A 15,509-nucleotide genomic window follows, 5' to 3' on the forward strand; every position below is an offset into this window, starting at 1 on the left:
CACAGCCACGGGCATGGTCATGGTCACGGTCACGGGGCCAGCTGGGCAGGCACAGGCTGCTGCCTCTCGGGCTGGTGGGGAGAGAACCTGCACTCCGGGGCGTTCCTGCCCATCATCCTGGGGGGCCACGGGGTGGAGGGGGGGCGGCATTAACCACTCTGACTGCCCCCCCCCGGGGTCCACGTTCCAGGCCCTGCCTTATCCCCTTGTCCTAAAGTGTGAGGGGAAGAGTGCAGCAGGTGCATGCGCCTCCAGGATTAAGTTAAAGCCACACTTCCTTTGTCATTAAAAACTGAGTTTCTGGCCCTGGCTGGCATAGCTCAGTGGATTGAGCTCGGGCTGGGAACCAAAGCTTCACAGGTTCGATTCCCAGTCAGGGCACATGCCTGGGTTGCAGGCCATGACCCCCAGCAACTGCACATTGATCTTTCTCTCTTTCTCTCTTTCTCCCTCCCTTCCCTCTCTAAAAATAAATAAATAAAATCTTTAAATAAAAACTGAGTTTCTGCATCTGCTGATGGAGGAGGATGGTGAGTCTTCTCCTAACATTCAAAAGCTGCCTTTTCGGGACGGCCGACCTGCGTGCTGGGCTTACGTTTACTATTCAAATAATTAAGTTCGTTTCTTTAAGATACGGGTTGTGTTTGCCCACAGTTTGAAAACCATGAATGTGCTTCCCAGTTTTATGATTTTTAACCTCTGACTCCTCTCCTCATGATCCTCCTAGAAGGATTCCCGCCGGGATATTTTTAAAATTGACGTCTCTGATTATGTCAGTAAGGGTCTCTGGAGGTTTTTCCTCCCTGCAGATAACACAGACACAGTTCTAACAACGGTTTTAAAGCCCACGGCTTCCAACCCCTCCCCGGCCAGCTCTGGGGACCTAAGGGACGGCCCACCCCCAACCTCGTAAATCCAGACGCTTCCGAGTCCCGGCCGGGGCTTTGCAACCCACTTATTTTAGAATCCTCCACAATCAAGAATCTCTCTTCTTCTTGCGTGTTGGGCCCCCAAGCCCGCACCACCCCGAGGACACCCACCTTGGGTCCTGGTGGTCCCGGGAGTCCGTTCAGCCCGTCCTTGCCGGGCGGCCCCTGAGCAGGAGGGGAAAGAGCAGACGGAAGTGAGAGGCACATGGGGAAGGCTCATGCCGGGCAGTTTGCAGCCCGGAGCTGCGTGGGTGCTGGTGCCGGAACCACGGCCACCACCGGGGCTCTGCGGTCCTCCACCCAGGGGCCCAACCGCCAGGTGCTGCCTGACCTGACTTGCCCCCTCCGCCCTTTCTCTGGGGTCTGGCCCCTCCAGGGCCCGGGGATGCAGGCGTCCCCCAGCCCGACTCCCACCCGCTGGCCCGCCAGAGAAGCCGTGGTCAGGAAGCCCTTCCCGCCCAGCCAGCCCTCCCCAGGCCACCGTGAGGCCGGGGCTGGTCCACATCAGGGCCTCAGGTGTCTGACCCCCGGCCACACCCACCGTCTGCCCTGGACACCGACGCCGGGGAGGAAAGGGCGCCAGAGTCCCAGCCCCAGAAGCAGCCCTCGGTCCCGGCACGAGGCAACGGGACGTGGGGAGGGAGGGGCAGGGGTGCTCACCGCCTGCCCGGGGTGCCCGGGCTTTCCGGGGAAGCCGATCTCTCCAGGTAGCCCCTGGGAAGGGAAACACGCATGGTGGTCAGTCCCACCACTCCAGAGGCCTGCCCCACCCACCTCCCGGCCAGGCCCAGGCCCCTGGCTGCAGTGAGGATGCCCGGGGAGCGGGGCTGCACCCTGGGGGCGTCTGGTCCTCCCTGGTGTGGGCCTCTGTGGAAAGCAGAGCTGTCACACCGCTGGAGTGGGCCAGCCCAGGGCTCATCTGGCCTCCTGGGGTCGCTGGTGGGACAGGTGGCACCGCCCACAACGACTGCTGGGTCCACCCCCCCAGTTCTCTGCCACCCCCCAACTCCCTGCAGCAGGAAGTTCCCAGCTGCTCCTGAGGTCCCTGCAGCTGCACCTGAGGTCGGGGAGGGCACGCGGTGACCAACACCTACGCTAGCCCTCTTGTCCCGCGCTGTTACCAGACACCCCGGCAGACACACCTGGGGGAACGTGTCTCCTCCAATGAGGCCCAAGGGGCACTTCCCCTCCAAGAGGGTCAAGGGCCAGAGGGCAGGGGGCGGGGTGGCTGCAGGTGGGCCTCCCGTGTGGGGGCGTGGACACACACAAACACGTTGCTCCTGCCACCCGCAGCCCCCAAACCTCCACCCACGTGCCCAGGGAGAGAAGAGCAGAGCCCGTCTTACCGGGGGGCCTCCAGGTCCGGGGGGGCCAGGGACGCCGGGTGGTCCTGGGGGGCCCTGTGAAGAAAGAGCGAGGAGTGGGTTACATGCAGCAGCCCCCTGGGGGCGCTGTCCTCACAGAGAGGAGGAGGAGGGGAGGGGACACCGTGACGGGGTGGAGCTTCAGCGTCATTTGTAATGACTTAATTTTTTAAGCAAAAAAGCAGAAGCAACGAGAAAAGATCTAAAGTTAAGTCTACCGAGTGTTATGGCGTCATCTTGGAGGGAACGGGAATGGACCAGTTGTGATACCTGTTCTGCGCTATATTTTAACTGCGTGAGTGTTTAAAATAGATGCACAGGTGTGAGCACGTGTGTGTGCACACACGCAGCGGGCTGACCCAGCGATCCACAAAGATCCCCCAGCGCGGCGGCTCCCAAACATGGTCAGCGCCGTGTCGCCAGGGTGCAGGGCAGACGGGGACCCTTGATCCCAGGACCCAGGCAGGTCCCAGGAGATGGAGCTCCGGCCTCAGCTGCTCAGGGTCCTCCCAGGTGTGACCTCCTCCTCCCTCACCTCCTGCCCCTGCACCCCGGCCTCTGCAGGGGCCCCCAGTCCCCCCCAGTTTTCCCCCATCCCCCGGGGCGGAACTACACCTCACGCCCTCCTCCATGCTCGAGGCCGGCGAGGTGGCAGCGCTCATCTGACCCGGAGTCCTGGCAGGCGGAGGCCCCTCGGGCTCGCTCTACCTCTCACTCCACACAGCGCCCACCCCGGGGCTCCGCACAGAGCGGGTGAGTGCTCTGTCGGTGTTTGGCCGGCCGGAGGAACCCAACTGCAGGCTGCGGGAGGGCTGTGCCTTCAGAGAGAACGCCATCCCCTCGCCACCAGAGGGCGGTAAACACTTAAAAATGGCAAAGACTGCGGCTTCCACGGACGGTTCCCTTTCTCTCCCTCCGGGGCTCGCGCAGCCCACGACAGGCACTGAGAGGGACCAGAGCTTTCTGGCGGCTCTGGGGCTGTTGCTCTGCAGCCCACCCAGGCCTGGGGGCCTTTGGGGGCAGCATGTACTTTTGTGTGAGCACATCTGCTCTGGGCTGCAGCCCCCGAGGAGCCAGCCAGAGCTGGACGGTGGGTGGCCTGGGCAGGTGCGCGTGCAGAGCCCCCCCCCAGTGGACTGGGGGGCGGAGGGCACCAGAGAAGGCGCCCAGTCCCACCCCCGCTGTCTCTCAGCCGTGCGGCACCCACTCGCTGCTCCGGTGCGGCTCCACTCCCCTCTCCTGGCCAAGCAGCAGCCCGGCCCGGGACACAGGACCCCCCCCTTCCGGAAGGATGTCCCAGACGCTGTCCTTACTGCAGGCTGACCTCTGGGGCTCTCGCAGCCGAGCCTCAGAGCTGATGCGAGGTCCCCGCCCATCACACGGCCTGCCCCCTGGGCCATTCGGGCAGCTAGGTCCGCCCTCCTTATACCCCAGGGAGGCTGCCACCCTGGGATGCTCTGCCCACTCCACAGAGACCCGTCCAGGAGGTGGCCACCCGGGCCGCTCCATGTGCCGGCCTCAGTCCCCTTTCCCTTCCGTCCCCTGCAAACCCCTGCAGCCACCACCGCCGCCACCGGCGGGCTCTGGGGTTCCACAGTCCATTAGGGGCACGCTCTCTGGTCATCATCTCCTGGAAACTAAACCTCTGGGGGGGCCGTGATGGGACCAGTGCCCAGAGAGGGTGAGGGCCCCTCTGGAGGTCACACAGCCACCCTCGGACGCGGGTCCCCAGGGGTCGGGCGCCAGAGGAATCACCTGCAGAGCCCGGCGTAAGCACAGGTGCACGGCCCCTGCCCGGTCTCTGAGGCGTGGGTCGGGGACACGTGTGAGGGGCAGGGACCTGGGAAACACCCCCCAGGGAACTGCGGAGAGCCGCCAGGCCCGGGAGTCACCCAGCTAGACCGACCCCGCGTACCAGCCTCACCGCTGGCCATTCTGCGAGCACAGGGGCGCCAGGAGGGGCCTCTGAAAGAGAGCACAGACCCCGCCCCCACGTAGCGTCTGCTAGGCACTCGGCTCCTGTTAGTGCTCACGCCGAGGCAGAGCTGGAACTGGGGGGACACAAGCTGGCAGGGGACACGCTGCCAGTCAGAGGCGATGGCCTGGTCCCTCCTCCCTCCCTGCCCCCCATCTCCCCCACGTGAAGCGTCTGCACTGAGCAGCCTGGGGACCTGGTCTCACCCCCGCCGGTCACGGCCCACCCCGTCCCTGAACATAGCACTCCCCGAGAAGACTGCCCGCACACAGAGGGGAACGGGCCCCCCGGGGCGAACACGGGCAGGAAGAAGGAGTCCGCCCCCTCCGCCCCCCGCAGACCCCGGCTCCCGGCTGCGCTCTCGGTGGGGCGCTGGTGGCAATCTGCCTGTTGGACGCCGCGAGCTCAGGAACGGGAGCGGACTCCCACACAGTGATCCACCTAACCAGGGCAGTGGCCTTTCACAGAGGGGCGGCCGCTGGCCGCAGGTGCAGACAGCTGTGGGTGGGGAGACCACCCCCCGCGGCCCCGCCCCCCGCCAGGGTCGCAGGGCAGACGGGGCTGCCTGCAGAGCCCTTTGCGAGCAGTGCGGAGCTTCTCGCAAATCCAGGGGCCAACGGAACCAGAACCACGTGGACGGAGAGCAAACAGCAATCAGGATGCGACTGCAGCCAGAGGGTGGTCCCCTGGCACCCTCTGGACCCTGCTCCCAGGGCCACCCACCCGTGCCTTCCGATGGCCACCAACTGTGCCATGCCGGGCGGACCCCAGCCCCCGCCCAGCCCCGGCAGCCCTCAAACGGAGCAGAGCCTGGGGGGCCCCCCGACACATGGGCAAGCTCAGGCTGCTGCAGCTTCCGGGAGGTAGCTGGGAAAGCCAGGCTGGGAGGCACACTCTTCGTTATTTTAAAAAACCCATTTTGGGCAACTAGTTGGAGCATTAAAACACAACAAAAATGGTAGCACCAACCAAACAGAACATATTGGTGGGCCGAAGGAGGGGCTCAGGTCCTGGGTCTGCAAACTAGAGCTTTCGGTCCGTCGCCAAGGTGGACAAACTGCCAACAGGTGCGGGAGACAGGCTGCCCGGAGGGGACACGCACAGGGGTCCTGACCATGGATAAAATGCCCCGTCTGCCGGATCAGCACTCGAATCACAGAAGATACATTAGGAGGCTGTTTTAGACTAGAAGGGCTGGACTATCAGTATCACTCTCAGAGCTAGAGAGGACAGCGTGAGGAGAGAAGTCCGGTGTAAGGAGGTCTGGGTCACATGCCCTGTCACCTCCCAGCGCCTCAGCCCCCCCAAAGGCGGGGGGGCTACCCCCCACCACTGCAGTCGGGATCAGAGAAGGGCCTCCAGCTGACCCAGCACGTGGGCGGCTTTCCCCAGAGTTTGTGACTTCGCTCTCCTATTAACAAACACAGTTAGATAGCCAATTAATCTATTTATTAATGAGAGTGGCAACTTTGCCAATAGACCTAAATGTTAACAACAAAATAATGACTGTTTTAATTATTACTAATGAAAACAGCGAAGCAATGAATGACTCTGCTTATTAATTAGTCGGCCGAATTGCTAATGAAACAATATTTGATCTCCCTAATGCAAGAGTGACCCAGCAGCTATTTAATGTGATTAGGAACCATAATGATGCATAAGTGACCAATTAACCTAATTATCATCAATAAATGAACGGCGCAGAGTGGTTCCTAACAGCCACCTGGTTCTAATTGGAACAGATTGACGAAGCCGGAGAATCTGGAGATGCGTGAAATGACCCCCACAGATTAGCACGGCAGCCACACTCCCTGTGCGGCCGGGAAACGGCTGCTTTTGGGGGGAAGCGGTTCATCACCATGCAAGTTCTCCCCTCACGCTGCGGCCCCCTGGGCGCGCCCCTGACGGCCCCCCGCAGCGGCTGCTCCGTGGAGCCCTGGGCCCGCAAGCCCACCCAGCCCTCCAGGGCTGGCCCCTGGCCAGACTGTGTTCCCGCCCATTCGGGGAGCTTCTGTCTGTCCACGGACGGTCCGTGTGGGAGGGAGGGAGGGGCACAGGGAGCAGGGCAAAGCTCGGGGCCGGAGGAGCTACACGGGAGCGGAGCCTGAAGGAGGGGTGCGAGTTAGGGGAAGGGGGAGGTCTCTGTGAGTGGAGCCCCACCCCCTCATCTGACACACGGGGAAACTGAGGCCTGCTGGGGGCCAGTGTCCAGTGTGGCAGCTGTCAGGCTGACGGCAGAATAGGAGTCCCTCGGCCCTCCTGTAGCGACTGCCCTGTTGCGTGTTCCGGCCCCTGGGCCAAGCCCCTCCCAATTCTGAAACCGTGGTCTCGCTGCACCGCCCCCGCCACCGACCAGTGCTGTAAACTCCCCGTCACTACAGGCCTGTCCAGCCGCACACACGCTGCTGGCCGGCCCTGCCGGGTGCAGCCCCAACCCCTCCTCGGCCTGGCTCGCTGCTCGCGGTGAGTTCCTGGTCCCAGGTCCCGGTGCCCCGCCCACATCCCCACCCTCTCCCTCTCACACCCCTGGTCCCTGCTTGTCTGCCCTCCCCCGGCCCTTCCTCCCTCCAGGAGAGCCGACAGCGGGCCTTCCCCCCACACAGGAGTGGACAGGTGGCGGGCGGGCCTCCAGGACAAGGGGAGGATGCGTGGCCTTCTGAGGAGGCCGACCTGGGGACGCTGCCCGCCCACCCACGGAGACACATAGAGCAGCGCCCCTGCGGGAGGGGCTGGGGGACAGCGGTTACCTGTGGCCCCGGCGATCCCGGCGTTCCGGGCGGGCCCGTGTCGCCCTTCTTGCCCTGCGAGCAGAAAAAGAAGGTAAAGTTAGCAGGCAGGCCGGCGGCGCCCGCGGCCGCGTCGGGACAGGGACCGGGCTCAGCCATGGGGTTGGGAGTCCAGCTCGGCTCCCCAGCCCCGCTCCCTGTGTGACTCTGAGCCCCAAGTTCAAGAGGAGCAGAGAGGGATGCTGGGAAATGTCCTCCGAGTCCCGTGCTCAGCCACGCGGCTCCTCTCCGTGGAGGTGACCGACACTACCAGGTGCTGCATCGTTCGGGGACATCTCACGTGTAGGAGAGCTGCACGCACGCACCCACCTCACACACGTGCACAACACACACATACATGCATATACTTCACACATGTACACACCCCACACACTCGAGTGCCATTACATACACACCCCACACATGCCACATGCCACACACACGTACCCCACATGCATGCACACCCACACACATGTGCACACCAGATACATACACGGCCCACACATCACGCACCACACACACACACACACACACACACACACACAGCGTGCTCCTGAGCCACGGTGACGTGGGGACGGCCGGGAGCGGTTAGAGCGGGACCGGGTGAGGAAGGAATGACGGGCCCTGGCCGCCTGCGGACCCCGCTAGGAGACTGGCGGCCTGCCCCAGAAGCCCCTCGCTCCGCAGCCCCGAGCCGTGTGACACGTCTGCCTGGACGGTGCAGGGGGTCCAGGCCAGAAGGAGTTTCCCGAGTCGCCAGGAAACACTCAAACCGTGGCGTCACAGACACCTTCCGGCGGGGCCCAGCCCTGGAGCATCTGGTCTCTGCCACCCCCCCCCGCCCCCCCGAGCCCGCTGCACAACCCTGGCCTCGGGGACCTGGCCGCAGAGAGCCGAGAGCGCCCGCCCGGCCCCACCCCGCCCCAGCGACGGAAGCCAGAGTGGTCAGTGTCCTGTCCAGACAGACCCCCCCTCCGCGGGCTTCCAGGGCGCTCCGCGGAGCATTGCTGGCCATGTTCGCCATGACCAAACCCTTCTCACTCAAGGTCAGTGGGGCGGGCTGGAGGAGCATCAGGGTCCAAAGCCAGGGCCTCAAGGTCACCGTCAGGGGAAAGGCCGAGGGGAGTGGGTGACTGGGGTGTGGGGAGGGAGGCGGGGAAGGATCCGAGGGAGGAGGAGGGGTGCGAAGGTCAGGGCTGTGATGGAGCAGACCTACTCGTTAAATGCCGCCTGGATTGGGGACGCGTGGGTGTCCCTCTCCCGAGGGATCCAGTTACCTTCTGAGGGTCCTACAGGGTCTCGGCAGCCCCCTGCCCCCCGGGCTGGTGTGGGATCTTACGTAATGACATCACTAACTCTCCGGGAGACCTCCGAGGGTGAGGACATCTGGAGGAGGCACGGGGGTGGGGGTGGGGGCGGGGGCGGCGGCCACGCCAGGGAAGTCAGAAACCTCGTGAGGAAAAGGAGCAACTCGGGCAGGCAGGAGGGGGGTGGGAGGGGAGGGCACATGCCAGCAAGGGCACCTGGAGGGGTGGACACCCCAAGAGTCCGGTTTCCAACCGAAAGGCAGCAGCCGGAGTCCAGAGACAGAAAAGAGCCGGACATCTGTGACTGCAGCAGAGCCGTCCGGCGGCTGCCCCCTAAGCAAGGTGCCGCTCTGCACGGTGTCCCCCAGAGGGACAGCGGGGCAGAACCTCTGGCCGGCCTGGCACCTGGGCCTCGCCTGCCTGCCTGCCGGCTGCAGCCACAGCTGTGGGCCGGGGCCCACTCCCACGCCCCGTCCCCCCCCTCCGGACTTTCCTGGGCCCACCTCCGCTAGCAGGGACCCTTCCGGAAGGACGAGAGAAACCTGGTCCGTGTCACCATCCCCCTCTCTCCCAGAGCCGGGGCTCTCCTGTCTGGGAGACACGCCCTCCGCGAGGTTCTAGCGGGAACCTCCGGGTGCAGCGACTCTGGCTGGCCTTCGGGGCCGGCCCTCACTCTCCTCCCCAAAGCAGCAGCTCCAGCGCGCTGCCTGGACCAGCCCCCCAACTCTGGCCTCCATGGGGAGCCCCTCCCCCCAGCACAGCTTGTCCCAGTCGCACCCCAGCCCAGGGCCACCTCCTCGGGAAGCCCCAGCAGTCAGGGGGAGTAGCAGCACAAGGGGACGGACACGCGCCTGAGACAGAATTTCCCCAGAGCTTCCGAGAGCTACAGAGCCAGACCTGCCAGGGGGCGGGGTGGAGGCTCGCAGCGGGCGGTCACCAGGGCTTGGCCGCTGACCGCTGACCGCCACCGAAGGGGCTCACCTGCTCTCCCCCCAGCCCTGTCCCCTGCAGGTCGGGACCAAGGAAGGAGCCCTAAATCTAAGGCAGGTGGGGAAGGGCGCCACGCAACCGGCTGAGTGTGAGTCTCCTCTTGCGGAAAATCATAATCACTGTAATTATCTGAAAGGAGAGCGGTGGAAGACATAGCTCAGGGTTTGAGGAAGCGATTTATAAAGCACAATAAAGGATCGCGCACACGTAACAGATAATTACGAGGAGGAGGAGGAGGGAGATGGTGGCGGTGACAAGGAAGAAGTGAAACAGCAGGATCCCAGCTCCTCTGCGTGCCCACCGTGGGTGAGACCACGCGTCCGGCAGACCCGCTTTCACAGCGGCTGCCTCCGAGCCGCGCGGCGGGGGCTGCAGAGATGACGACGCTCACCGCGTGCTGAGCCCGGGGCCCGGCGGTGAGGGATGCACGGCAGTAACGGGGGGGGGGGGGGGGCGCGATGGTGGTGGTGATGATGATGGTGGAGAGGAAGGCAGCTCTAGCAGCGCCTGTGGCCGTGTTGTGTAACCTCTGCATCGGGCGTATGGCCGGCTGTGGGGATTCGCGAAGCGCTGGCCAGGGCAAGTCCTGCAGCGGTCGAGACCATTTCACCGACAGTCAGCCTGCCTGTTGGCTTTCGTGCTCCCCGACACCGTGTCCGGGTAAGGGCTCGCCTTTGGCCGTGAGGGCAGACCATCCGAGCCGCTCTGAGTGTCAGGAGGCTGATAAGCCCCACGCGGCCCGGCTGCCACGGAGCAGGGGGCCCACCCATCCAGAACGGAGCCGCCCCCCCCAACAGCCAGGGCGCGTGAACTCGGCCGAGTGAGGCCCCAGCACCGTGACAAGGGCTGCTTGTGCGAGGGGCGCCCACGTGGGCCGCGCCGTCTCCCACTCAGCCCCGGTCTCTGCGCCTCCAAATGTCAAACGTGATCACGTTCCGCCGGTGAGCGCCGGACCCAGGTGCTGTCCTCACACGAACCCTGGCCGCGAGCCACGGAGCGCGTCAAACGGTGGCCTGCGAGCCAGATGACGCCGTTACCATCTGGCGGCGCAGGAAACGGCAGGAAAGGAGGCTTGGAACATTACCGAGGGAAGCCAGTCCAGCCCAGGCTGCCACGGACGGGAGACCGCCCGAGCCCCCTGCCCGAGGGCACTAGAGGGCAGAGCCGAGTCCCCCGGACGCTGTCGGCAGTGGGGGGCCCTCGGCGCCGGGGGGGCCGCGGCCCAAGATAAAAACCGAGGGTCTTCAGTCTGACCCACAGAACAGACTCTGCCGCCCACCGGGGGGTCCTCAAGTTCTCCACAGCATCCGCTGCACCACGGCTCATGTCCAGGTCAGGACTCTGGGGTCACCTGGACACACACACACACACACACACACACACCTTGCAGCAGCGACAGTACAGGTTCGGAGCCAGGCAGGCCTGGGTGTGAACGCTTGCCCATCATTTATACTCCGTGGGACAAGGGTCATTTGACTCCCACCTCTAGGTCTTGGTTTTCTCGTTTGCGGAAGGGGCCTAAACCTGCCACCCCGCCCCCTACGATCCCGGGGAGAACGAAGCGAGAAACGTGAGCAGTGGCAATGTCCCGGCCCAGAGCCTGCTGACCGTCCACGGTCCCCTTCCGGCCTCCTCCTGTGGGCTCGGCACCTCCGCAGGGAGACTCTGCGTCTCCAGGTATGTTCCCACGGCGGCCAGCCCAGGTGGGCAGAGGAGGAGGCACTTGGGGGCCGCCCTATTTTTAGAAAGAAGGGGAGCACCCTGTCTGATGGGGACGACAGTAGTTCCCCCCTGCCGCAGAGAGAGAAGAAAAGCCAGGCGTGGGGAGAAAACGGCCAAAGGGACCACGGGGCATGTCGCCGGCCCGTGGAGAGAGCCGTGACAGGGGCCTGGGCGGCCTTGAGCAGGCGCGTCCGTCGGTCCTTCTGGACGTCCCACGGCTGCTGTCAGGCCAGGAACCCCTTCCATGGTGATGGTCCCACCGCTTAGATAGCCCACATTCTACATGGAGGTTAAACGCCTGACAGCACGGGATTCTCCCAAACAAAAATACCTTTTTTCTTTTTCATCTAAGAACAGGACAGAGGATGCCCCGGCTGACGGAAGTGGGACGCGGCACCGCCGAGCAAGGTCAAGGCGGAACAAAGGCGAAGGCGCGGAAAGGACCGAGCGCTGTCCTCTAAAACTGGACACTGCGTGTGGGAGGCCAGAACCCAGGGGACCGGACGCCCGGCTCTGGGCCCTGAACTTCGCCCCCCACCCGGCTGTGTCGGCCGCCCGGGGAGTGGCCTCATGCACAACTCGCACACGCTTGCACACTAACTGTGCCAGATGCATGTTATTGATGGTGTGGTCACACATAGTTACACTCACATGCTTTATGTTCGTATACTGCATGCATGCATAAAACGTATGTGTGTGGTGAGTGTGAGGCCCCCTTCCACGCTCTCACAGACTCACGGTCGAGGGGAGAAACCAAAAACAGACTGAACCCCTTCCCGGACAGGAAGACGGCCAGGGAAGCCCTCTTCAGGGAGCTGAAACGCTCCTCTACCAGGATGCCTGTTTGTGGGGGGATGACCAGGGCGTCCAGGGATGTGGGGGGAAGAATCAGCCTCCTGGAAGCGGGGGAGGGTCCAAGCGCCCAGTGGCCCTGAGCCAGGCTGGCCCCCCTTTGGAACATGCGGGTTCAGAGGCCCCCATTGTGTCACCCTCGCCTCAGCCGCGCCTACTGCCTGGCTCAGACCAGCAGGAGGAAAGGGGAGCACCTTCCCGAGGACAAAGGCAGCACCCTCCCTACGGTTCGCAGGCGGGGCCCGGCTGGCACCACTGCCTCACATTGTCCAGGAGCCGTGTCTGCTGCCTCTCGTGCTGTGCCCCGGCCCGGCGTGTCCCCCCCCACCTCCCAAGAGCCTGCTCAGCCGTGACTTTCTCAGTGGGGGCGTCCCACACTGTCTGTTCAAACGCTAACTGTGACGTGCACACCTTGCGGGCCAGGTGTACAAGCATCGCCAGGCGGGGTCTTTGTTCTTCTCACCGGAGGACCCCACTTGCCCAGAACAACGATGCCCAGAGCCCGGCAGACGCTGAAGACACAAACACGTGTCGAATGGATGAAATTGTGGAAGGAAGGAAGGGAGGGAGGGAGGGAGGGAGGGAAGGGGAGAAGTGAACAGGCAAAGGAGGGAGAAGAAAAACAGCAAAGACGAGCAAGAGAAGCAGAGAAAAGAGGACAGGGGTCGCCCTGGGCCCCCACGTGAAGTGGGCAGAGCTGCGCCCCAGCCGGGTCTGCATCCTCTGGAACCAGAGGACCGGGAGTGCAGATGGGCGCTGACACTTCCTCTCCGGGCACTTCCTGCATCCCAGCCACTCCCTGCGGCGCCCCCCGGCAACGCCTGCTGACACCTGCTCACTCCCGCAAGGCCGCTTCTGGTGCCACCAGTCCCCAGCCCCCACTCCCTCTCTCAGTGCCGTCCCTCTGCGAGACCCCTGTCCCCTCTGGAGGATGAGCCCTCCCCAGAGACCCCAGCAGCATTCCACCGAGTGCTGGTACACCAGGGGCACAGCTGGGCTTCGTCGACAGACGGACACGTGGAAGGAGGGGGAGAGAGGGGAAGCCGGGCCTCAGAGACAGCCAGTCCCGGGCAGCTCCCCCGGTGACCCGCTGACCCGGTGACCCGGTCCCCTCCGAGGCCCTGCCCCTCCCTGGTGGGAAGGGGCGTAGAAGCACTTTCCTGGGAGCCTGCAGCTCAGCAAACACGGCCCCTCCCCTCCCCATCCTCCCCCTGGCGGCTCCAGGGTCCCCCGCCCAGCAGGTCTGCATCCCCCTGAGCTTCTCCACGGCCCTGGCCAGTGTCAGGGCTGGGCACTGCACGGCGGCTGGCCTCACTCTTAGGAATAAGGGTGTTGCTGGGGATGACAAGTGCCACCCCTGGGGAACCATGGGCACTTCTGGGGGGCCAAGGCGTCATGGGCAAGGAGGCAGGGCCCTGGACAAGCCAGCTCCAGGTAAGACAGGTCTGTCCCCCAATGAGACCTGCTTGGGGAAAGATGCCGACGACCCAGCCCCTCCGGTCGTCCCTGCATCGGGGTCCCGCCCGCCATCCAGCACCCCACAAGGAGAAGTCACGGGGCGGCGGCTCCATGCTGGACGAGGCTCGGTGCCCCTACACACCAGCTGCGCGTGGACAGAACTGCCGCTGAGCATGCTGGGAGAATGGGGGCCATGATGGCCGCCCCATCTCGCTGCCCACCCAGGGCTGAGTCCCACTAGGTGGGGAGCTTCCCCCCACCCCAGTAACAAAGTCAGCAGGCTCACGCCAATGCGGGGACCCCCAGGGTCACACAGCCACCGAGAAGGGGACAGCTGTGTCCCCCTGCCAAGTCTGGGACGCCCCCACAGCACAGAAGAGAGGGCGGCCTGGCCTTGACCCATCTGCCCAGCAGGAAAGGGGAGGCAGCCTCTGCCAGAGGTCACGACCCCCGTTCCCACCCACCAGCCAGCGGTCACCTGGCCTCCTCCGGACCTAACCCTCGGGGGCAGTGCGCTGGCTCCCCCAGGGCTGCGCACGTCCCCCTGCAGGGCGGTGCCCCGGGCTGCGTGACCTGGGGGAAGGTGCTGCACCGAGGGGCTGGGGGCCAGCAAAGGTGGACGTGCGTCACCCCGCCCCGCCCCGGCGCCAGGCTCCCTGCCCAGGGCTGGGACGCAGAGCCCAGGGTCAGTCCTGTCTCCTGCAGGAGAGCACTGCCAAGGAGGGCAGCTCCACACCCCTCTGTCACCTGACCCCTCCACCACAACACCCCTCAGAGCACGGGACCCCGCGTCTGGCGCTGAGCTCCCCACTGGACACGTGAGGCGCATGCCCAGTCTGCACAGGACGGGGGACGAGGTGGGGCTCGGTGGACTGCAGCCAGGCTGTGTGAGGCTCGGTGACCGCGTGGGCGTTGAGAGCCGTTACTGGCCGGCGGGCAGCTCTCCACCCCCCAGTACCCGGGGTCCTCCTGCTCCCTCCTCACGACGCAGCCACAGCGTCACCTCTCCCAGCAGGCCTGGCAGCTCCCAGGTTGGGTCAGTCGGGCAGGTGCCCCCTGTCCGGGTCCTCTCAGCACCGGACCCCCTCCTGCGGGGGCTCCGCTCACACGCAGGCAGGTGACAAGCCCCCTCCCCTCTCCCCGGGGCCTGGCGCAGGGCTGAGCACACGGGAGGCCCGAAGCCCGACGGCGGACTCCGTCTACCCTTCCGTCGGCCCCTCTCCTCCACTCACGCGTGGGCTTCCTCCCCCGGTCTGAGCTGCTGAATGGGGCCAAATGGGTGAGCCGGACCCAGGAGGGAAGTCGGGTTACTTACCCGGAGCCCTTGCAAACCGGGAGGTCCATCCTTGCCTTCGGGACCCGTCAGACCCTTCCGGGAGGAGAGAGAGCAGAAGGAGACACCGGTGAATCCAGGGTTCGGGGCCACGGCAGCTCGGCCCTCGCTCCAGCTGGGCAGGGAGACGCCGGCAGTAGCCCAGGCATCTCGGCTCTGAGCCTTCTGCCCTCGCCGCGCTCAGCGGGAAGGGGTGGGGTTCTCCTACTCTCGGGCACTGGTGGTGTGCCACACGGGAGAGTCGGCCCGAATAAGGGAAACTGTCCGAGAAAGGCCCCTTCCAGGGAGCAAGACCGCCAATCGGGGCAGGAAGAGGGCACACCTAATGCCAGTCCTGTCCCCGGTCCCCACGCCGTGCACCTGCACTGTGACCTTGGACAGGCCCCCCGGCCTCCCTGAGCCTCGGAGAGCCCCTCTCTGAAGTGAGGGGAGATGGTGGTGGTGGTGATGATGATGATGATGAAGGTGATGATGATCTCCAAGCAGGGAGTGAAGTCCAGGAGGACCAGAGAGGTTGCGTCGTGCCACCAAGACTCAAGGCCACGTGGCGGAGGACCCGCAGCCTGGAACCGTGGGTCCTGGCTCCTAAGCCCAGCACCTCCCTCAGCCACGTGGCCCCTCACGAGAGCAGGCTGCAGTTGGCTCCCACCCGAGTCCCTGTTGTGGGCCCCCAGCACACGGCACACTCTGTGTTTGGGGCTGGGAGAGGTCTTGGCCCGGGCCTTAGGCTGACCCTCTCACAGACCTGCTGCCCCCCGTTAACTGGGGCTTGAGGGGGAGCCCTCTGGTTGTTTCTCTGACCCCTTCCCAGGGG

The 15,509-nt window shown here is 64.8% G+C and overlaps 1 protein-coding gene across 1 annotated transcript in view; it reads right to left on the reverse strand.

Moving 5' to 3' along the window:
• Positions 1-15,509, reverse strand: part of LOC114514440 (collagen alpha-1(XXII) chain-like) — a 147,848-nt gene that overhangs the window by 67,135 nt on the left and 65,204 nt on the right. The window contains exons 21-25 of the mRNA XM_036031682.1: positions 14,678-14,731; positions 7,016-7,069; positions 2,276-2,329; positions 1,590-1,643; positions 1,041-1,094 (exon numbers count right to left, since the gene is read on the reverse strand). Of these exons, the coding sequence (XP_035887575.1) occupies positions 1,041-1,094; positions 1,590-1,643; positions 2,276-2,329; positions 7,016-7,069; positions 14,678-14,731 (270 nt within the window). The remainder of the gene's footprint in view (positions 1-1,040; positions 1,095-1,589; positions 1,644-2,275; positions 2,330-7,015; positions 7,070-14,677; positions 14,732-15,509) is intronic.

The sequence above is a fragment of the Phyllostomus discolor genome, chromosome 7, assembly GCF_004126475.2.
Source record: "Phyllostomus discolor isolate MPI-MPIP mPhyDis1 chromosome 7, mPhyDis1.pri.v3, whole genome shotgun sequence".
NCBI lineage: Eukaryota > Metazoa > Chordata > Mammalia > Chiroptera > Phyllostomidae > Phyllostomus > Phyllostomus discolor.